Source organism: Lissotriton helveticus, chromosome 1_1, assembly GCF_964261635.1.
Source record: "Lissotriton helveticus chromosome 1_1, aLisHel1.1, whole genome shotgun sequence".
In the NCBI taxonomy this organism is placed as follows: Eukaryota; Metazoa; Chordata; class Amphibia; order Caudata; family Salamandridae; genus Lissotriton; species Lissotriton helveticus.
This window is the reverse complement of record NC_136057.1, coordinates 606,286,893-606,311,464: the sequence shown is the minus strand read 5'-3', so window position 1 is coordinate 606,311,464 and position 24,572 is coordinate 606,286,893. Positions and strand designations below refer to the sequence as shown.

At 45.2% G+C, this 24,572-nt stretch overlaps 1 protein-coding gene across 3 annotated transcripts in view; it reads left to right on the top strand.

Annotated features, from left to right (window-relative positions):
- Positions 1 to 24,572, top strand: part of ITPR2 (inositol 1,4,5-trisphosphate receptor type 2) — a 1,735,249-nt gene that overhangs the window by 335,160 nt on the left and 1,375,517 nt on the right. For all 3 annotated transcript variants that reach the window (XM_078674117.1, XM_078674116.1, XM_078674118.1), the window contains exon 3: positions 18,722 to 18,837. In XM_078674117.1, coding sequence (XP_078530243.1) covers positions 18,722 to 18,837 — 116 coding nt within the window. The remainder of the gene's footprint in view (positions 1 to 18,721; positions 18,838 to 24,572) is intronic.

Here is a 24,572-nt window from a genome sequence, read left to right as displayed (position 1 = left end):
AGGCTTCATAATTGACAAGGACCTTACCGCTACTGCACAGATAAGTCAGGTTACCTCAGCATGCGTCTTTACATTGAAGATACTTAGGAAAATCCTACCCTACATACCGTTTTCACTTAGGAAAACAGTTGTGGGAGCTTTGATCATGTCCAGGGTGGACTATTGTAATGCTCTTTACTTAGGAGCAGGTGAGAACCAGCTGGCCAGGCTCCAGTCCATCCAGAATACAGCAGCCAGGGTCTTACTCAACCTCCCGAAAAGACATCCTACTTCTAAAGCCATTAGAGGACTACATTGGCTCCCAGTCAGGCGCAGAATTCAATTCAAGGCCTTGTGCCTGGTTCACAAATCACTTTATGGGAACACCGTCGTGGAGCTCTCCAACCTCCTCCCCCGCTATGTGCCAGCACGCACTTTAAGATTTTGCAGCCAAAACCTAATTCAAATCCCCAAAATAAGGAGAGTCCGGTGGGGCGGTAAATCCTTTACCCACCAGGCCCCCAAGCCGTGGAACATAATGCCTATCACACTGCGATCGGAAAACAACAGAGCCGGTTTCAGAAGGGCATTGAAGACTTGGCTCTTCATGATGCCGTAACAGCCTGATACCTCTTTTTTGTCCCACAGCACCAAGACGCCTTGGCATAAGAGCGCTTTAGAAATAATTCACTCACTCACTCACTCAAAGCAAGGAATACACAGCGTTCGTTACTCAGGTAGGGTGCTTCCAGTTTTAAAGAATGCAGTTTGGCTTAGCGGCACCTTTTGTTTAATCTGTTTGAAAAATGAAAGGGATTTCGTTTTTCTAAGATGACATACTAGTTATGGGAAGAGAAAAATAGGACCATGACAAGAAACTAGAACAAGCATTTACAATGCAACGGTCTCGCCTTTGCAAAAGTTAGAGCTATTGGCATTGTAAATGACAACATTTTTATTTGTGTTGGTTTTGAAAACCGATAAATAAATGGCATTGTCATTTATAATGCCAATAGCTTAATCTCTCGCAAATGCCACACACAAACACACAGACCCACACACAAACACACAGACCCACACACACTCAGAGCCCCCCCCCACACACACTCAGAGCCCCCCCACACACACAGAGAGCCCCCCCACACACACACAGAGCCCCACACACACACAGAGCCCCACACACACACAGAGCCCCACACACACACAGAGCCCCACACACACACAGAGCCCCACACACACACAGAGCCCCCCACACACACACAGAGCCCCCCACACACACACAGAGCCCCCCACACACACACAGAGCCCCCCCCACACACACAGAGCCCCCCCCCACACACACAGAGCCCCCCCCCCACACACAGAGCCCCCCACACACACACAGGGCCCCACACACACACACCGAGTCCCCCCACACACAGAGCCCCACACACACACACAGCCACACACACACACAGACAGACACAGAGCTACACACACACTGAGCCGCACACACACAGCCCCCCACACACACACACACACACAGCCACCCCCCCCACACACACAGCCCCCCCCACACACACACAGCCACACACACACAGCCCCCCCCACACACAGCCACACACACACAGAGCCCCACACACAGGGCCCCACACACACACACCGAGTCCCCCCACACACAGAGCCCCACACACACACACACACAGCCACACACATACACACAGAGCCACACACACACACAGAGACAGACACAGAGCTACACACAGACACACAGCCCCCCCACACACACACACACAGCCCCCCCCACACACACACACACAGCCCCCCCCACACACACACAGCCCCCCCCCACACACACAGCCCCCCCACACACACACAGCCCCCCCACACACACACAGCCCCCCCCCACACACACAGCCCCCCCCCCACACACACACAGCCCCCCCACACACACACACAGCCCCCCCCACACAGCCACACACACACAGCCCCCACACACACACACAAAGCCACACACACACACACAGCCACACACACACACAGCCACACACACACACAGCCACACACACACACAGCCACACACACACACAGCCACACACACACACACACACACAGCCAGACACACACAGAGCCACACACACACAGCCACACACACACAGCCACACACACACAGAGCCACACTCACACACAGCCGCACACACAGCCACACACACACACACACACACACACAGACACACACACAGCATTGTGGGTAACATGTATACAGTACATACAAAGTGACTATTTTCGAAATAGTTGCGAGTATGTGTGACAGCCTCAAATTGCTGGGCACCAAAAAGAGACTCACAGGAGCTGTGTAGTTACCAATTTCTAGGTCACAGGGTCACTGAAGACATTAAATTAATGGTCCCGGGTAAATAAAGTAAGTGGGTTGGAGTCTTTAACACGCACCCCCTGACTTCCCCGAGCAGCTGACCCTCACATGCACCTGACCCCTCACACGCACCCCCTGACTCCCCCATGCAGCTGACCCTCACACGCACCCCCTGATTCCCCCGAGCAGCTGAACCTCGCACACACCCCCTGAATCCCCCGTGCAGCGGACCCGTCACACACACCCCCTGACTCCCCCATGCATCTAACCCCCCCACCCCTGACTCCCCCGTGCATCTGACCCTCACACGCACCCCCTGACTCTCCCATGAAGCGGACCCTCACACGCACCCCCTGACCCCCGTGCAGCTGACCCTCACATGCACCCCCTGACTCCCCCATGCAGCGGACCCCTCACACGCACCACCTGACTCCCCCGTGCAGCAGACCCCTCACACACACCAAGATGATGACGTGAGAGGCCGGATATCTGCCATAACTCCTACAGACGTGTTTACCTCGTCACACGCTTACATTTGAAGCTGTGATTGGGGCTTTAGCTGCAGATTGTTTTAACTCATCAAAAAACAGCACTTTTGACAAATACGCGATTGAAACTTTGTTTAAGTTCCTTCAGGTATCACACAGAAACAGTGTTAGAAAAGTTCAGTGTTGCAGCAGTGTATTGTGCTCTGCGGAATGTACCAACTGTCTGACCGCCCCAGCATCACAAAGAAACTGCAGAGGGGTCTGTCTACTACATCGTTGTCGGCCCGTGACAGAAGTTTTCGCTCTTCTCCCAAAGAATGTGCACACGCTGTACCCCATAACTTGTAGAAGGGCGTTTATTGCTTATTACTCAACTAAAGGAGTACTGCCAGCCATCCACTCTCACAGCACCGCCAGGTGACCCTCACTCGCGCCCCCTGACTCCCCTGCACAGCTGACCCTCACACGTACCCCCATGGAGCTGACCCTCACACGCATCCCCTGACTCCCCGTGCAGCGGACCCTCACACGCGCCCCCTGACTCCCCCATGCAGCTGACCCTCAAACGCACCCCCTGACTCACCGTGCAGCTGACCCTCACACGCACCTGACCCCTCTAGCACCCCCTGACTCCCCCGTGCAGCGGACCCTCACACGCACCCCCTGACTCCCCTGCACAGCTGACCCTCACACGCACCCCTTGACTGCCCCTTGCAGCGGACCCTCACACGCCCCCTGACTCCCCCATGTAGTTGACCCTCACACGCACCCTCTGACTCCCCCGGCAGCTGACCCTCACATGCACCTGACCCCTCACACGCACCCCCTGACTCCCCATGCAGCTGACCCTCACACGCACCCCTGACTCCCCCGTGCAACTGACCCTCACACGTACCTGACCCCTCACACGCACCCCCTGACTCCCCCGTGCAGCTGACCCTCACACGCATCCCCTGACTCCCCGTGCAGCGGACCCTCGCACACGCCCCCTGACTCCCCCGTGCAGCTGACCCTCACATGCACCCCTGACTCCCCTGTGCAGCAGACCCCTCACACATACCAAGATGATTACGTGAGAGGCCGGATATCTGCGATAACTCCTACAGACGTGTTTACCTTGTCACACGGTTACATTTGAAGCTGTGATTGGGGCTGTAGCTGCAGATTGTTTTAACTCCTCAAAAATCAGCACTTCAGACAAATACGCAATTGAAACGTTGTTTAAAGCCCTTCAGGTATCACATAGAAACAGTGTTAGAAAAGTTCAGTGTTGCAGCAGTGTATTGTGCTCTGTGGAATGTACCAACTGTCTGACCATCCCAGCATTACAAAGAAACTGCAGAGAGGTCTGTCTACTACATCATTATCGGCCTGTGACAGGAGTTTTCGCTTTTCCTGCAAAAAGAATGTGCACACGCTATGCGGCCCCATAACTTGTAGAAGGGCGTTTATTGCTTATTACTGGACTGAAGGGATGCTGCCAGCCAGCCACTCTCACAGCACCGACTCTTGACGCATGTGGCTGATAGGACAGGCCGGGGGCATTTTGCTTACAGCCTCAGCTCCGGCCTTCAGGAGCTGTACAGCGCCAGGAAACAACCACTCCACATACAGGCGCTGTGCCCTGTAGTGGCCTCGTGCTGCAGCTGGGTGTCTCGCGCTGGCAGTCCTGCTGACACGTTTGGCGCACACGCTATCTACAGTGTTTGGCTTTCCGCTCTCCCCTCACTATTCTATGTGCACCCCTGCAATGTTTCTGCCTCGAAGTGGCCGGACGGGAACATTGGCGCTATAGAAAGAGAGCAACATTAAGAATTGTATACAGCAAAACATGGACATTGTTGTCTGTAGTTGCGCAAGAACGGTGAGCAGAAGGGATCTGCTTGCTACAGGGCATAACTGCGCACATCAGAACAAAATCACCATGTGTAGGAAAGCAACAGCACCATCTGAAGCGCTCGGTCCCACTTGGATGGACTGCCCTAACTGCCTGCTGGCATAAAAAAGGTTCCTTATCTTCTTTATGGGGCCATCTGGACCCATAAAGAAGATAAGAAACATTTTACGCCAGCAGTAAGTCAAGGAGCCCCGTCTGAAAAGGACGGGGCTAAAAAAGAAAGAAGAACGTCACTAGGACTGGCCACCGTTTTGCATGAACGGTGACGCCAGCCAATGGAGAAGAGGGGTGGGGCTTAACCCTCGCTAGTGAAGTACACTCTATAACATAAAATCTTGCGAGCTCGACTGCGCATGTGCGCAGTACGCCACGCGAGACCTAAAAAGTACTGAAAGTTCTAGAAATGCAAGGCCTTACAGTTGATTATACCAAATGTACATTTTCTAAAAAACATGTAATTTACTTTGAGATTAGCGGACGTGGAGTCAAACCTAAGAAAAGTTTGTTACTAGCTACTAAAGAGGCTCTATATCCACAGAATAAAGAGGACTTAAGGTTATTTTTGGGGTTAATGGATTTGTTTCGAAATTTGTTGGGAATTTTTCCATGGCAACTTTCCTAGTGAGGAACTTGATAATGTCCAGGAGGCAATTTGTTCGGCACCTGCTCTACAGGGGTTCGACCCCCAGTGTACTAGCATAGTGAATATAGATGCCAAATGCAAAGGTCTGGGAGCGGTTTTATCTCAAAGAAATTTTGCAGGAGTTGAAGTCATTATTGTGTTTTCTCCATGAGCATTATTACCTTCAGAAGAGAACTGTGCAGTGGTAGAGTGGCCGAGTGGATGAAGAACAGCCGTCTGAAACTGAACTCAGACAAGACGGAAGTCCTCATCCTGGGATCATCGCCCTCCGCCTGGGACGATTCCTGGTGGCCCCCTGCCCTGGGCTCCACTCCCAAGCCAACGGACCACACACGCAACCTGGGCTTCATCCTGGACTCCTCCCTCTTGATGACCAGACAAGTCAACGCCGTCACCTCATCGTGCTTCAGCACCCTGCGTATGCTCCGTAAGATCTTCCGCTGGATCCCCACCGAGACCAGGAAGACGGTCACCCAGGCACTCGTCACCAGCCGATTGGACTACAGGAACACCTTCCACGCCGGAACCACAGCCAAACTGCAGAAAAGACTCCAACGCATCCAGAATGCCTCCGCACGACTCGTTCTGGACATCCCCCGTCACAGCCACATGTCCGGCCACCTGAGAGACCTGCACTGGCTCCCCGTCAGCAAGAGGATCACGTTCAGGCTCCTCACCCACGCACACAAGGCTCTCCACGACCTGGGCCCCAAGTACCTCAACGACCGCCTGACCTTCTACACGACCACCCGCCATCTACGATCGTCCAGCCTCGCCCTCGCCGCCATACCACGCATCCGCAGAGCCACCGCCGGAGGAAGATCCTTCTCCTACCTGGCAGCCAAGACGTGGAACTCCCTCCCCATCCACCTTCGGCTGACCCAGGACCACCTTTCCCTCAGGAAGCAACTCAAGACCTGGCTGTTCGTGCAGTAACGTATCCCCTCCCCCAGCGCCTTGAGACCTTTCCGGGTGAGTAGTGCGCTATACAAATGTCTTGATTGATTGATTGATAGAGAGAGAATCACTAATCTGTATATGGACTTTAGACAATTTTGGCAGTTTGTGTGGAGAAAAGATGTGCTTGTTAGAGATGTGACCGTAAACAGTTATGGAAAATGTTTCCCTCAGTGGGAATGTCAAGAGTATCATCTAGGTTAGCCTGGCTATGCATGTGCTTATTTGACTTCATGTACACAGTTGAGTATTTACTCGTAAATTAAAATGCTGTAGTATCTAGGATGCCCACTATATTACCAGAAAATCAGGAGGATTTGTTGGAAAGAGGAAAACATTGTGTGGGTGGTTGAAATAGGGGAACACTCATTAAATCTTGAGGATTGGCAAGCATGAGATAGATCAAACATTTAAAAAAAAATATTGACTTTGTGAAGGAGAGATAGCCCACAAAAGGTGATATGGGAGAACTCAGAGCAGAACTCAGGGCATTCTGGGAGGTAAGTTCTGAACTGGCAATTGTGGAATGATTCTTAGTTAGAGAGGAAAAGAGAATCCCTCCTTCTGCTTTGAGGGGAAAATATTTCTGTGTGCCATGAGGGGCACCTAGATATAATAAAAACTAAGTCTGCAATGAAAAGTTTATATTGGTGGCCAGGTATTGATTCCGAGGCAGAAAGGGACGTCAGAGAATGCCATGTCCGGTGATAAATCTTTGTGGACACTGAGACCTCCTATGAGCAATACATTTAAGTGCCCAAAAGCCCCCTGGGAAATAGTGACAATTGAAATTATGGGGCCAGTTGGGAATACTCAAAAATATATTGTGGTTTTGAAGGATGTATTTTTCCGGTGGCCTTACATCAAAATTAACAAATAAATACAGATACAACACTAGAGTACATAGACGAGGTTTTCCCGAATGAAGAGATACCAATTATTCTTCTACGTTTCAAGGGAGTACAATTTGTCTTAGAGAAAGCTAACAAATATATTTTTTAAATGTGGGGTTAAAAAATGTTGGGAACTTGGCTGAACAGTAGGAATCCCTTACTTCTATTCACGTCTACTATCTCGAAGAACAGTCTCCCATTTTTGGATCTTACTATTTTTTGTGAAGGCGGCTGCCTCCATACAAAAATGTTTCATAAGCCGACAGATAGAAACAGTCTGTTGTCATTCAAAAACTTCCACCTGAAATCCTTAAGGGAAAACCTCCCTGTGGGACAATTTTTGCGACTCCGGCGAAATTGTTCGAGTCGCTTAGATTTTAAGCTAGAAGCTGAAACCCTTGAAAAGAAACTTCTGCAAAGGGAGTACCCTGCAAGAATAGTGCGAAGGGTAAAGAAGAGAGCTTTTAATAGTCACCGTGAGGCACTCGAGTCTAATGTAAAAACATCTAGTGAGAGACCAGTCTGTGTGACTACGTTTAACACAGCATCAAACTATATCCAAAAAATAATTTTACGAAACTGGAGAATCTTAAACTCCAAAGGACTTGCCTTTGAGAAGCCCCTGTTCTCATTCAAGAGGAGCCAGGATATCAAGGATATTCTGGTTCACACAAGACCAAGAAAATGCAGAAATAGGCAAGTGGAAACAGGGGGTGAACTTCAGAGAGGTTTCCTTCCTCCAGTCTCAAGGCACACAAGATGTGGAATGTGTGACGTTTGTCATTTAACAGCAAATACAAAAAGTATAGACTTAGAGTTGACCCACCCTTTGGAACAAAGGAGTCATACTAATTGTAACTCTTCTTATGTAATTTACTTGTTGAAATGCCCCTGTGGTCTACTTTACCTCAGTATGACTACTAGACGGGTAAAGATCAGGATCATGGAACACAGGTCGACTTTTAGATGCCAAAGGACAGCGAGTAGATTGACCAATCATTTCAAAGAGAAGAAGCACTCGGCTGAGGACTTCTCCTGGACTGTGGTAGACAAACCAAACATCAACTTGAGCAGTGGTAATCCCGAAAGAGCACTTTTCGTGTGCGAACAGAAATGGATTTATAGGGTGCAAAGCTCCACCAGGGGATTAAATGACGATATCCCTTGGAATAGCCTCTATAATCATTGAGTCATTGTAGATAGTACTTCTGCCAAACACAACATTGTATTCCCTAAGGATCATCTGAGATACTAGGTCCAATAGCTTGTGGTGTTTTCTTCCACCACCCTTCCAGCCCCAATTAAAAGGCTAAATAGGACTCCTAACTTTGTAGTACGTTAGTTAGAAGAATTTGCGTGCACTCTGATTACATCTAGGACCCTCCTGTGGAGACATTGCCATCATCCCGCCTGTATCTTTAATGACTATAAATTTCCTTTAGTCGCCCTGGTCCTATACGAGGGCTTTAATAGTAGTAACAATATCAATCGCTGTGGTGCGTTCAGTTTGGAAGCAAGCACCGCCACCTTACTCTGAAGGGCGGTGTGAGTATGTTCCTGTGGAGATATTTTAATGTGTGTTTGGGCATGATCCACCATATCAGTGATATTTGTTGTCACATAGAGTGGGATGGAGTACATTTCACTATTTATTTTTTGTACGTTATACATTTTTTGTTGTTTTTAATCACTATAGGTTCCTCTCTAAAGGCAAGGGGCTTCACTTAAGGTGATATGTTCTTCACCCTCTAAATTGGGAGGAGCAAGGTTCTGCACCTAGGGATTACAGTGGTGAGAAGTCCTGAGGAAAGCCGGGGTATTATTTTGTGCTGGCTGAAACATGTCGACATTTATGCAGAGTGGGGGGGTTGGAATCTCATTATAAGCTCTCCAACCTGACACCCAGGTATTTGTTTTATATTCTGGACGGGGCACCTAATATTAAAATTGGAATAAGGATCCCCTGGTACCAGTTTTATATCACTTATCACTTGTTCTGCACTGTTATCTCACCTGTGATTCCACTCTCACATTTTGTGTTTTGTCTTCCGTTCCCTATTGCTCCACCTCCAGCGTTGGGCTGGCGCGGAGGTGTGTTAGCAGCCCTATGATGAAGCATGACACAGCTTGCTGTGTGTGTGTCAGTTTTACAAAATTGGTGCATTCCCCCACATGTTTTTTATCTTCACTTAATGGTTTATCCCTCTTATTTTTGTGATATTTAATTATTGAGCGGGAGGTCGAAGAGGGTTTCTCCTCTCACCCCTCTGTACTTTGTGTGTTTTAGTTTGCCACAGGACAGCATCTCTTTGCAACCCAATTGCAAATGGAATGGTAGAATGTTTTAATAGAGTACTCAAAGGGGCCATTCAGTTAGAATTAAGAAACAATTATTGTTTGGTAACACACATGTGTAAAACTCTTTGGTTAATTAGATCAACTGAAGTGGCATTTCCCATTTGAAATAATGAGAGGAAGGAAACCTAGATCAAAATGTAACCTAGGATGGTTACCCCCTACTGTGTGACCTTGTCTTTGGGAAAGGTCAGAGAAAAAAAATTAGAAAGAAGAATAATAAAATTACTACGACAGGAAACATGGGGGGGTCATGGTTATAGTTATAATCATTTGTGTGGATGTGAGGTGCACTCCTTGTTATTGACTATACAACAATTTTCAAAATTCTTAACTTATGGTGCTACACTGTAACGTACGTTGTCAGATATACATAGGCAAACATCAATGAATAAATCAAGTAATTAAACTTGAATGCAGTGTGCACTGTACATTTTAATATATCACAACGTTAAATTTAATAAACCTCATTATGCTGATTATCATTAATTATTTTCCAATGTTCATAATTCATGAATATACATTGTGTTAATGCCCCATTTACTAACACATTCTTATTTATATGCACAAATTTATACACAAGAACAGTAAAAACACTATCCATTGTCAAGCCCAATGCATTTCGGTACTTGATCACTTCTTCAGGGGCAATTTTGAAAAAGAAAATATAACAAAAAAGACAATGTACAAGAGTTCAACTCAAGGTTTCACTGTCAACTATCATTTCTATATATACAACCCTAGTGGTGTGTTTTTCCATTGTCAATATTGGTTTATTTGGCTTGCCTGTATATTCATAAATGCAAATAAATTACATTCAGCATAATTAAGAAAATTTCACTAGTTTTGTATGAGTGAAATCTGCGCCCAACTATAACATTCCTGTAACCTTTGTTTTTTTTTCAGTGACTTTCTAAGGTTTTTTTAATTCTATTTCCTAACTATAACAACCCTGTAACCTTCGTTTTTTAAGTGTATTTCTAAGGGTTTTAAAAATCTACTTCCTAACTAGAATGCCCCTGTAACCATTGGTTTTTTATAAGTGAATATCTAAGTTTGTTTAATTAGTAGTCACATTTGCAGAGTGGTGGCGAAAGGAGGTGGGGCATCCGACTAACTCTCAGGAATCCTGCTGTATCGGACTTGTTGGAGATAAGACAAGGGCTTCTGGGCCCTCTTCCCTGGCTGATTTTGTCCCTGTGGAACCTTTCCTCTGGGGCCCATCCTAAGTTTTCTTTTTTTTGGGGGGGGATACATTTTAAGGGAGGGCGTCCCAGTAGCCCCCCTCCTGGGCAGATTTCAGCCCTGGGGACCTGTCCCCTGGCCTCTAGTGTGGGTGCATTGGTCCCACCCAGGACACCACTTAGCAATTTTGGTTCCTGCCGTCTCCCTGCCTCCAGCAGGAGGAGGCATTGCTTTGACAAAGAGGGAGCTGCTAACATGCAGCTTCCTCTGTCAAAGCAGTTGTACTCCACTTTGTGCAAGCGAGAGCAAAGTGCTCTCACTAGCTCAAGGCGGAGTACAGTATGCTATGGCTTAGCATGAGTGGTAAAGCTCCCACTAAGCCATATTAAACAGCTATGTACCATTGGTAAAACACACAACATGATGGACGGAATGTTGCACAATGGCAAAACATTCACCCCCAGTCACAGATCTGGGTTTAATCCATTGTTATTTTGCTCACCAAGCCACCCCAGTTCAGACATGGTCATATGCAAATCAGTCTTGACCCTTTGCCTCATGGGAACAGTCCAGCCCAAACTGCCAAGCCATGTCTTCCCTGGACCGGATTCAAGCATCCTAGGACCGGTTCGGGCTGGACTGTTCCCATAAGGCACAAGGTCAAGGCTGATTTGCATATGGCCTTGTCTGGACTGGAGTGGTGTGGAGTGCAACAAAACGATGGATTTAGGCCCAGATCTCTGTACTGGGGTGAATGTATGACATTGTTCTGCATTCTGTCCATCAACTGTTGTTTTTGCATTTGTCACCCCGAGTGGGACGGGTATGCTCAGACGTGAGTCCCGTGCTCTCCACACCACTGGAGTCAAGCTATCCTGGCTGATGACGGCTGATAGCCAGAAACCGGTCCTAGGATGCTTGATTCTGGTCCAGGGAAGACATGGCTTGGCAGATCGGGCTGGACTGTTCCCATGAGGCACAGGGTCAAGGCTGATTTGCATATGGCCATGTCTGAACTGGGGTGGTGTGAGGTGTGCAAAAATCGATGGATTTAGGCCCAGATCTCTGTACTGGGGTGAATGTATGACATTGTTCTGCATTCTGTCCATCAACTGTTGTTTTTGCATGTACCATTGGTAGGCACCCCGGGACATAGTAGGGGAGGTCCCCAGGCCCAAATTTATGTACTGTAATGAAGCCCGGGGGAGGTGGCGGCCCCCGGGGCTGTGGGGGGTCCACCAGCTTTTCACATTAAACCCCTGGGAGGTGGTGGTCCCCAGGGCAGCGGGGGAGGTCGTACACGCCTCTCCCGCATTAATTAGTAAAGCAGCCTTGGGGAGTTGGCGGTCCCCGTTGCATAATAAGACACAGGAGAGGGGGATCCATGTGCAACCCTCCTTTCAATTTTTTTTTTTTTTGCATAATGCCCCTGGGACTTGGCCCACCGGGGTACCGCTAATTAATGAAGCATGGGAGACCACACTTTGTTTTTAAAAACGAGTTTCTGTGGGATTCACAGACGCAGCAAGACTCTAGCCAATTTTATTTTTAAAAAAATGCTTTTTGGCCCTGCGGGGGTCCCCGTGGGACCCCACTAAGAGGCCTATGGAGCTATGGTGTTTCTACCCTGCACCCTTTTCCTTTATTTTTAATGTTTTTTCCTGTCACTCGTTTCAACCGAGTCGTAAGACGGCTGCCAAAACTTCCTGGTTTGAAGTGTTGGCAGCTAATCAGATCCAAGCAGGAGATCGGGAGGGGTCGCGGTCTTCCGCATTCCTAGATATACAACTGGAAATGTATTGAACTTTCTCTGTAACTACTGAACAGGTTTGCACCCTTTAACAAAAAGGGTGCTTTCTGGACCAAAATCTGCCTTTCTGCCACATTTAATGTAATTTCATTCAGTAGTTAGGGATGTAGCCGTGTCTACAATTTCCTGTGGAAATGAACATGGGGAAAACTTGTTTTGGGACTACCCCTTTTTCTTGGCCCCCGCTTGATGGATCTACTTGAAATTTTCAAGACCGCAGCTGAAGTGAGTGGCAACGTTATTGGCAAATGAAAAAAAGTTCCTCCTATGGAAACTATATCCTAACTATAACTACCTACTGGTGGACGGGCATATTGTGTGTGTGTGTATGCGCTCCGTCGCCATTCAGTACAAACGGAGCACTCGTAGGCGGGTGCAGGTTGCGGTAATGACGAATCGCTAAATATTAACGCTCCATCCCTCAAAACTCATCAAAGAAGTTGCAGTTCAATTTTAGTCCGCAGAATAAGAAACAGACATTTCGGCGTTCAGCCTTCCCCTATGTTCACATTGCATTTGTGGAGGCATGTTAATAAAGCATTTCCCAAAAGGGGGGTATAGAAACAAAGAAGGGACACTGGTCCATTGTCATTCATGGACGCCATCTTATAATATACAAATAGTTTCAAATTTCACATGGAAACTAAGCAATACATCGTATAGATACGATAACGACGCAGCTAATTCGTAAGCATATTATACTTTATATCAACCTATCTATTGAGTACATTTTATTTAACCATTTATTGGCTTTTATATGCCTATTACTCAAAATCTGCTGCAGTATTGTTCAGTCTTGCCGTGGATCGGCAATTGTCCCTTTTTACTCTTTCCTATATCATGCCCCACTCATTTTTACCTTTATATTCTTCATAAAACCCCGATAAGACATGCATATTTCAAAACATTATCCCTGAAAGAGAGAAAAATACCCAAACTTTCTTTAGAAACTTGAATGTCTAGTAATATACAGTTACTTCATTTTACTAATATTCCATTTTACTCACATGAATTCTCTGATATCCTGAATACTTCATTGCACTCATTTTCCTAGGTGTTCCCCCTAGTTCTTCCCCACAATTCATTCCTCTGGGGAACTTTGTAAGATGATCAATGATGTACCTTGACTCTAAACGTCTCAATCAACGCAGTCTGTCACCCCCACGTGGATTGATAGGGACACATTCTAAGCCAAAGTACTGTAATCTGTTCCTATCACTATAATGGAATTCAGCAAAGTGACGTGCCACTGGATACGCAGGATCCACCTTGTCTATAGCTCTTAGATGTTCTAAGATTCTTATCTTGAGCTGATAAATAGTACTGCCTATCTATCTTAACCCGCATGGGCATACTAGGCAATATACTGCATGTGTGGTGCTGCACGTTATAAACTTTGTGATTTCCTTTGTCTTACCCGTATCCGGTAGTGTGTATGTTAGGACTCTTACTTTTGGCACACGCCTTGCATCTGCTTCAAGGAAAGAAGCCCTTCATCTCTTTTAATGTGTTGGATCGTTGTTGTGAAATATCTAGATGACTTCTTACTAACATATCATTTAAAGATCTTGCCTTTCTGAATGTTACCAACGGTTGAACTGGGATGTCATCCTTGATAACGCTATCTGTTTTCAGAATGTGCCAATTTTTCTATAGCATCTTCTTCAGATGGTTTGCTTCCGATGAATAAGGGGTAACCAATCTAAATTTACCTCTACTGTCTCCTGTAGTCTTTCTTTTCTTGGTTGGTTCCTTATCTTCTAGCAGAATTTTTTTCCCTGGGAATACATCGTACTTTCTTCAGTTATTTCACTATTAGTGTAGGGTCATAACCTCTTACACTAAACCTTGCAATACTTTCTGAGGCGGCCACCTCAAAATCCTGATCCTTTGTACTGTTCACTTTTAGCCTAAGAAACTCCCCGTAGGGGATACTCTGGATAAGTGTAGGTGAATGATTACTGCTGTGGACTTATGGAAAAGTGCAGTGTGTTTGTTGTTATCTTCCACGAATACCCTCAGATCCAGATAGTCCACTGCCACTGGACTAACTGTCCCCGAGAAGCATAGGTTTAGATTGTTGGTATTCAGAACACTGATGTATTCCTGGGCTGATTAAATCCTACCCTGTGAAACAATGAATAAATCATCAATGTATCTGTGCCACTGCACCCCCCCCCCCACGTGAATGCGGCAACTTCTTTGATGTTATATATATAATATCCCCAAAGGGTAAAGTAACATTATAGTTAGGCGGGATAAAAAATCTGTTTTTATTAATAAAAAATAATAATTAGAAACTCACTGAAAAAAAACAAAGGTTAAAGTAATGTTTTAGTTAGGTTAATTTGTCAGTGACAACATTAACGTTTTGAATTAAAAAAAAAAGACAGAAATTCGCCAGTCAGAGCTACGTATAACTTGCACCGCTGCCATGTACTTCTTATGACCTTACATATTACATCACTTATGACATGTTCTACGACATCACTTATGACATCTATGATGACATCATTGAGATGTCAATTGTCTGCTCCCAGCTGGCAGGAGCATTTTTAAAGCTCCTGGCAGAATACTTTGTGTTTGCTCCAGTTCCCTGTTCCCTACTGTTCCCTGGGGTGGGCTCCTCGAAAAACTGCGATTGAGTCGTCACAGGCTCAAGGAGTGGGGCTGCATGGCCCCCTCCCTTTAAAGTATGGTAGCGGCCCTGGGGGATGGGATCCCCAGGGTTTTTAAAAGCCCGGGGAATGGGGTCCCCAGGGCTGAATACAGCTCCGGGAGGGGGGCTGTGCACCAACCTCCCCATATTTCATGATCTGGCCCCCGGGGATGGGGCCCCCGAACCGAGTATACCTCCCTCCTCCCCACATTAATACATCGGGCTCTGGAGATCTCTTCCCTGGGTTGAATATTGGTTGGGGAGGTGCTCAACATAGATAGTTCCATTCCCCATATCAATGAAACTAGTCCCAGGCCAACATTTGTTTTTCCGATAACCACAGGAATCCCGTGGTAAAGTGGGCCCCTTACATCACTTTTTTTTCTTTAAAGTTAATGACAGGGGACTAAGTCCCTGCGTCCTGTAATGGCTACCAGCAAAATTTTTCTCAAGTTGCTGGCAGCCTGACTCCTGAGAGAGCAAGATGGCTTAAGGGGAAACAAAGCTCCCTGGACCAATCAGAGCGTTTTTTGTTTTAAAATGGTGCTACCGCGAGAACCTCTCAAATACCCTACTGCCCAGATATACACATATTTTCTTACTGTCATTTCTTAAAAACTACTGAACGGATTTATACCATATCACTAACTCACAATATGTGGACCTAGATATAGCTGCCTGCCAAATTTAGTGTATTCCATTCAGCAGTTTTTGCTCTATCCCTGCCTAAAGTTGTCTACGGAAAATGCATGGTGATTTCACAGTTTGCAAACCCCCTTTTTTCTCGACTCCAGCTTGACTGATTACCCCAAAACTTACAATGTGTAAACTAGTCACAAAGTAGTACCTTTTAGGAATGTTTTGTGTAGATTTTTCAAACAGGGCTAAGGTTATTAGCAACATAACAAATGATATCCTGTGGAACAGCTGACCTAGCTATAACTAGTCATCATAATCATCAAAAATCTTTATTGCGGTCAATATGCCTATAAAAGCACAGATAAAAATATATTTCATTCAATTACATTTTTCTTTCTTAAAAATAAAAACTATCAAAGCTCTGGGTAAGGGGGCAGAGTAACTCAAAAAGTACACGTGCATTGCATTGGTATTACATAAAACACTCCATTATCCAGCATTCTACCCTCCAAGGACCTAAATTTGTCCGATGGGTATAAGATCCAATAAAATGCGCGTGCAATACATAGGCAGTATTATAGCTCTAGCAATATTTCAGAAACCAAAGTTTATATTGCTAACATCACTGCCATCACGTGATCATATTAAAAAGAATATGCAGATAAGAAGGTACAAAAAACGAAGTATATAACATAATTTGATTAGGAGGTACTTATTTAAAAGTCATAAAATACTTTCATACTTGTTAAAAATGTACCAGACCTAGTTTATAAAATATGATAAAATGGTCAGGCAGAGCCTATAGGCTAGTCTTTAGGATAGCTCTATGTACACACCACATAAAAATAAGCAACGTGATATTGAAAACATAAGGGGCATGTGAGTGTCTTATTTACGTATCCTAAAAACCTCAGTGCAGTGCTTAGATCCCAGATTTCTGCATAGCTGTAATAGCCATTAGTGTCTCATCTTCTTGTACCCTTGGCAGATATTCCATCTCTGCTGCATTGCTACAGGCCGGGCACCCCAAATTGGATGGACTCGCCCATTTGTTTGTAAATGCACGCGACGCGAGTACCTCGTGCCTAAACTGCAGACATAACTTCTTGGTAAAGGCCGGCTGGATATCATCCAGGGCATGCTCTAGTCTGTACTGATCTTTTATTTCTAAAAATACTGTAGATCGTGAGCCAGACATAGAGCTCCCCTGCAACCGGGCCTGTTTATGCTCCCTATAGCTCTCTATCAGGTCCCTCCTAGATGTTATTGAAGAGGTTTCTTCTGCATTATTCCACAAGTTGCCCCTTTCCAAGGCCACAATAGTGTTGTTGATGAAAGCCAACCATGATAATTTGCTTGCACCATGTAAGCTCAACACCCCACTCAGCTCTTCCCTATATGCCGCAAATTCTGGGGTACACCACAGTCGTTGCCAGAATAAAAGAAGTCTAAGAGCAGCTTCGTAAGCAATTGGTCTAATCCTAAGGTCCATGCGAAGCGGTGTAAGCGGAAAGCTTGAGGGAAGGTCCACTAATTGCCTAGCGGTGGCTGCCACTTGGTAAAATAATTTCAATAAATGTATGTGGGTTACAGGATTTATCAGCTCACCAGTTCCCCAACCAGTAGTCAGTCCATAACGACATAATAATATTGGATACAAGGAAAAGAAAAGTTTCACTTGAAGAAGAAATCTGCCCACTTCTATTTATGGATATTGTTTTATTCCATTTAAGCAACTGGCTAAAAGATGATTTCAATATTGTTCATCCAGAAAGTCATTAATAATTAAAACAGCCGACATGTGTTTCGTGACACCATCATTTTCTCAGGGCTATTAATTGATAATAAGCATCATTAAAAACATTATACCTCAAAAAGGCACTGTAGCAGCTTACAACCAAAAAACTACTTCATGATTTCATTAATCAAACTAAATGATCCTACTGCAGTGATGTCATTTGATATGTCATGAGTGATGTCACTGACCATATCATGAGTGGTCTAAGATACGAGGTCATAAGCAGTGCATTGCGGTGGCACAAGTTATATAGTTAGCTCAGCTTAGCTACAAGTGCTAAATGTCTCTGGTGTTGTACGAGTGAAATGTCAGCCTTACTATAACGTCCCTTAAACCTTTGTTTTTTTGCAGTGAATTTCTATGTTTTTTTAAAATTCAATAGCCTATCTATAACACCCCTGTAACATGCTGTTTTTTCAGTGAATTTCCAGGGATATTTTAAATGCTAAATCCTAACTGTAACCGTTCGTTTTGTGTTTCCCTCTCATTAAAGCTCGTCAGAGAGGTATAGCTTTGTCCAGACACAAGGAGTATATGTTTGTATATAATAGTGTGTGTGTGTGAGTGACTGGCAGACTATAGAATAAACGAGAAGTCTGCCTTTAAATGTGGTCACCTTACATCAGAGATTGCTCACCTGTGATCAAGGTTCATTAAGGAGCCGAAACACACCTGGAGTGAAGAGCAAGCTGATGCTTTTTCTGTTGACAGGGTCGGGGCCTCCCACTACGGAGGGATTTAGTTGTGGATTTAAAATTGGGGGCATGGCCCGTCCGTTGACGCAAAGAAAAGATTGACCTAATACAAATGCGAGGTGGAGGCGAGCAAGGGATGCAGCAGGGGTATTGAGACCTCCTCTTGCTGACGTCACATGATTGCGCTTTTCAGAGCTGTAGCAGCGATTAAGCACCAGCGCATTGGAAATTCACAATGAACAAATGTTCCGAGTTGTATCTCTAGAACTGTAACTGCATTGATATTTGTATTGTCCACCTGAAAGTTAAAATGTTATAAAGTGACCTTCTTTTAAAGAAATATATTTAACGTATTTTACTATTATTGCAGATTGTCTCTTCAAAGTATGTCCTATGAGCAGATATTCGGCACAAAAGCAGTTCTGGAAAGCAAAGCAAGCAAAACAAGGAAATAATACTGAAGCAGCACTACTTAAAAAACTTCAGGTAAAAGGAAATGTCTCAGAAAAATAACTATATTGATTCCATTATTTAATAGCAATTAATTGACTTCAGGAGAGCAGCAGCAAATGTCTTGATTTCTTAAATACCCTGAACAATGCTGAAAGGTATTTTCAGAGCCAATCAATCTTTAAATAGTCCAGCCCTGCCTTATTTTATTCACCTGAGTGAACCAATTGAAAAGGTTCAGGAGAGGTAGATGGATCACAAGCTCCTCTTTGTCTGAGTACTTATTTCAGTCATCAAATCACCTGTGTTGCACTTGTTATCAGTAATATCAAAATGAGACATTGATGGGCTTGTTGTTAGAAATGGAGTTCTCCTAGAACACGGGTGGTTCCACAATGCATTATTCTACCCCAGGTGGTTGAGGCTAGTGTGACTCAGAATGTGGTTCATGACGTCTGCCTGACAAAGTAGTTGTCTGGCGTAGAAAAAGTAGGAATCAGTGGTGTAACGAGACAAAATTGCAACATTCTGTACCTGGCTTAGATTAGTTAACACAGACATTACATTGTCAACATTATCAGAAGCTGTAGGTTGTTCTCTTCTATTATTTTTGTAATTGAGGTGTGAGCTTCTGATGAAAAACAGTCTAAAACAGCAGCGTTCATGGTTAGTTCCTGAGGCCTGGGTGGCATGACATATGTTCATGATATCCGCTATTATCCAAGTGGCTCTATGACAATCTATCTCGCATGAATATTTTACATATCTGTTGTGGCGTGTTGGACACCCCTGATTACGAAAAAAAGTCACTACCGTATTTAATGTTTATAATGCTATCCCTTCACGGTGTTACTTTGGTTTATGATTGTTATTAACCAGGTATTAAAAGTATGTCATTATTTGACTAACCTCATTTAAGAGTTTGACGCACCTTAAGTAAATGGTAGCTGTTCTAAACAACTTTTGGGTTTTGTTGGAAATGACACTCTTTTGCGAGGTGTACTCCGCGTTTTTTTCCTTGACATTTATTTTGCTGGTTATAGAACTATGTGCTGTTTACTCCTGCTAAGTAGAGAAAAATAACCTGAGCTCCCCCTTTTAACATTATGAAATTGCCATACCCTTAAATGGCCCACAATCTCCCCACTACCCTCCTACTGCCCATACTCGGGACAGCAACTCATTAATTTCATGCAGATTGAGGAGGATGTTGTTCTGCCCCTCCTTCAGTCCCTAAAATCTGGCTCTCCATCTGACCCATGTCCGGCCCGGGTGCTGTCGGAGGTGGCAGATTTGGTCTGTGATGAGACCACGCAGATAGTGAACCTCTCCCTGGCTTCGGGCGTTGTTCCTTCTGTTTGGAAACGGGCCAAACTTCTGCCGCTCCTGAAGAAACCCGGACTGGATGTGGCGACTCCGGGGAATTATCGTCCGATTTCCTTGCTACCGGCACTTACTAAAATTTGTGAAAAGGTAGTATTCCAACAATTGGAGAGCTTTGTGGAAACCTCTAAGGCCCTCCATCCCGCTCAATCGGGCTTCAGGGCTGCTTACAGCACCGAGACGGCCTTGGTGGAAATGACCGAGGCTATTCGGGACTGTTTAGACAGGGGTGGCAGAGCGGTCCTAATTTTATTGGACCTCTCTGCTGCCTTCGACACTGTCCCTCATGACCTCCTCCTCGGCCGGCTGTCGGCTGTGGGCATCGGGGGTGTAGTCCTGGATTGGCTGTCCTCTTTTCTATCTAATAGGACCCAGCAGGTCTGGCTGCCTCCCCATGCCTCGAAGCCTAAACCTCTGTGCACAGGTGTTCCGCAGGGGTCAACTCTTAGCCCCTTACTGTTCAATGTTTATATCACCCCCCTGGTTTATCTAGCGGAACAGTTTGGGGCTAAGATCATAGGGTATGCAGACGATACCCAACTGCTGTTTACCTGGCCCGATGCCGATCTGGATACATCCACGGTCCACCTGTGTTTGTCCTCTGTATTTCGCTGGTTAACGGAGGCCCAGCTGAAGTGCAATGAGGACAAGTCAGAGGTGCTCTTTTATGGCTCCTTTCCCCCCTCGTTCAAGAGCTCACTGTGGCCTTCTAACATTCCCGGCCCTAGTGAGATGGGGAGACCTGCCAAAAATCTTGGCATTTGGTTCACGGAGGACCTAAAATTTGAGCATCACATTAAGAAGCTTACAGGCACCTGCTTCGCCACTTTGAGAATGCTACGCAAATTCTTCCCCCTACTTCCTAGGGATGCGAGGGAGTCGGTTGCTCGGGCGCTCATCTTGGCTAGGTTGGACTATGCCAATGCACTGTTTAGTGGCATACCCGCCTATTTGGTGCAGCGTCTGCAAATTATTCAGAATGCGGCCGTCCGTCTATTATTTAACATACCTAGATGGAAGAGCGTGCGCGTGGAGATGCGCACGCTCCATTGGCTCCCGGTCAGACAGCGCATTATGTTTAAATCTCTGGTGCTGGCTTTCCGGGCAACCCATGATCAAGGCCCCATCTATTTGAGAAAGAGATTTGTCAGATATGTCCCTGCACGTACCCTGAGATCTTCTACTCTGTCTAAATTGTCTCTTCCACGTTTTAAACGGTTCAGACTTGGTGGTCAGTCGATTTCTGTGATTGTGGCCCGGGCCTGGAACGCTCTCCCTTTCCATCTGCGTTCCTTGCCAACAGTGGCTGCATTCAAAAAACATCTAAAAACTCACCTCTTCAAGAGTACAATCTGATGTGTTTTCTTTCATTCTCTGAGTCTTGATGTCTGTTTCTTTTTCCCTTGTCTCGCGCCAGGATACTCCCCAGTAATGGAGCGCATTATAAAATGGTTTAAAGTAAAGTAAAGTAAAGTAAAGTAACTTACCTTTACGTCCCTAGTACGGGGTGTAAATGGTACCCAGGATCTGAACGTTAAATGGGCTACGCCACCCATTGAGCTGCCCACTGCAGGGACAGTGCAAACTGACTGCAGGTCTGGAATTTGTAACCTGGCTGTGCAATTTCAGTACTGCAAATTCTACCCCCCCCCCCTCCCACACCCATTGATAAGCCTACTAAACCTTTCCCTTTAATGTTGTCACTCCTAACTAGCCCTTGCTGCACATAAGGCAGGATGCATGGAGCAGGCCATTTAAAACTTTAGTGTTAAACTTGTCATGCATGGTTGGCTGTTCTAAAGGAATGCATTGAGATATTATATTAAATGTAATAATGTTCTCTTTTAGCAAGGAAACAGCTACAAAATGAATTTGTTGAGTTCGAAATATTTAAGCCTAAATCTCTGTTGAACACAGATTTTGGAGGATCACTTTTGAAAAAGATACTGTTAAAAAGTTTATTTTTGATACCAGTGGTATGAAAACTGGAGGGGTCCCCAGAGCTGCAGGAGCCAGATTTCTAACCCCCTGATATAAGGACTTACTTTAGTGCATAAACAATCATTTAGGGAGCCAGCTGGACTGCAGTTCTGATGACTGAGCAAACTTGTGCAGGCATTATAGAGCTACAGTAGCTACAGTAGCAATCCTACCAAACTTTCCTTTATGAATAACATACTCAAAAATAGCACACAGAAACTAGGACGTGAAGTTTAAATTGTTTGTTTTAAAACCCTCAGTCTCGTGAATAAAATATGGATAGTAACCACACAATGTGAAAATAAAAGTAGTTAAGCATATAGAGACCAGCAAAAACAAGATAAATGTTTCTAACATAGTGAGTTTCTGACATCCTAGCACCCCAATACTATTCCTAAATTCTGTGCTAAACCTCAGCTACAGCATAAAATAGCAAAATCTGCCATGCGAGTTTCATAGGATGGATCATACAGCATATCTTTGACATGCTGGCTGCAAGTATTCTGTAGCAGACCTCTGCCACAGAGGTAGGATTTGTGCTCCAGGTGAAGGACACCTTCAGTACTGCTTCTGGAATCAAATATCCAACTGGAAGCAAGGGCCACTGAAATCTGGCATGACCTCTGGTGATAGCTCTGGCATGAAGATCTCTCCAAAGCATTCAAGGCCTGGGTTGTTTATACCATTTGGCCACTGTTTTTATCTTGTAGTTACAAAACTAAACCGGTTTTGGAGACACTAGGCCTATTTCCAGACTAAACTAACATTTTTGCACAAAATGCGACCGCTTGATCCACATGTCATCATCATCATCATGGTAACTTTATTGCGACTTTTACAGTCATAAAAGCACATATAACAAACAAAAATTAATTTTCCATGATAGTGTACAATAAAGCTGGCGGTGGCATTTACAAATGTAAGGATACATAAACTGCGCATTTTATAAGAAAATATTTTAAAATGGAGTTAGTTTATAAAAATGTAATTTAAGATAAAAACTTTAAGAAAAAGTATTAAACATCTCATATGATTGTTAAATGCTCCAAAATAGTTACAGCCAATTAATTTAAAACGGTAACAGTTAACTAAGTATCAATTTTCAACAGGTACCTTCGTTTCAGCCACATGGCTCAATAGTGCGATCCCTACCAGTGTACACACAGAAATTAGAAACATATCCTGTCCTACTCTCAGACAACATATGCAGCTTAATTTCATAGCGTGCCCTCTTGCTAGGAATGTGCTACCTCAAAAACAAACAGCCCTTGAACAGGGCCAAAGACTCGTCAGTAGATATTTCTTTCCCTGGAGTATAGATCTCTGAAAATTGATCTACAAAGTGATCAAGAACATGCTGAATCTTAATAAGACGGTCACAGTCAGGGTGATCGCGTGGCAACTCCAAAGCATTATCAACAGAATGTAGCATCCGAAGCAAAAGTAAATACCGATCACGAGTCATAACTGCAGGAAATATGGCCCTTGCCATCAAGGGACTGGTAGACCAATATGAAGCCATGGACGGCTTCCTTATCAAACCCATCAATAAAGTCAAACCCAAAAACTTCTTCAATTCTTCCAGATTTGTGGGAGTCCACCTGGTAACTCTAGAGTGGGGCCTAAGTTTGTCACTGTTGTCCTTCAAAAACTGTTCAGCATACAAATTAGTCTGCTCAACAATCTCACCCAAAAATACATCATCCATGAACAACTGAAAAAACTGTATAGGCAAAAAATGTTCACAATCCACTCTAGACCCTGCAATATGTTTGGATCAACTCCGAGTCCAGCACTTCCAGTAGGAAGCCTAGCAGCCTCAGGCTGCAATCCAGGTGCCTTTTGTACCATCGTCACAGCAGTATCCTCCTCTAAAACAAGCACTTAATGTGGAGAAGTGTGGCTCAAATGGTTAGAGCGGCAGACCCTGACGCAGAGGTCTGGTCCGGGACCAGGGTTCAATGCCCGCCTCGGCGGGTCCTGGGCTCAATTTCCTCGGACCTGATAATTCTTGCCTCGGTGCCTAATCTAATCATGGGTCCCACTCTGCAACTCTGGGCAATAGCTTGCTTAATCTCCACAACAGCCCCAACAGCGCTGGGATGCATGGCTTCACCTTGGGGGTGACCAGGAGTGGACATTTCACAGGGAAAAGCCAGGAAGGGATCCTAAGCGGTATACGGACAGCGCCGGGACACTTCCGTTGGAGGTAGCTGTGCGCTTTACAAATGCTGGCATTTATTTATTTATTATTTAATCCACACTGAGAGCAGCTTCATCCACCCTGAGAGTAGCTTCATCCCCACTGAGAGTACCTTAATCATCTGATGATTCCATGTGGAGAGAAAACCTGTGCCTGAATCTTCCCCTCCCTCCTGTCCTTCAGACGCACTGTCAATCTCATTATC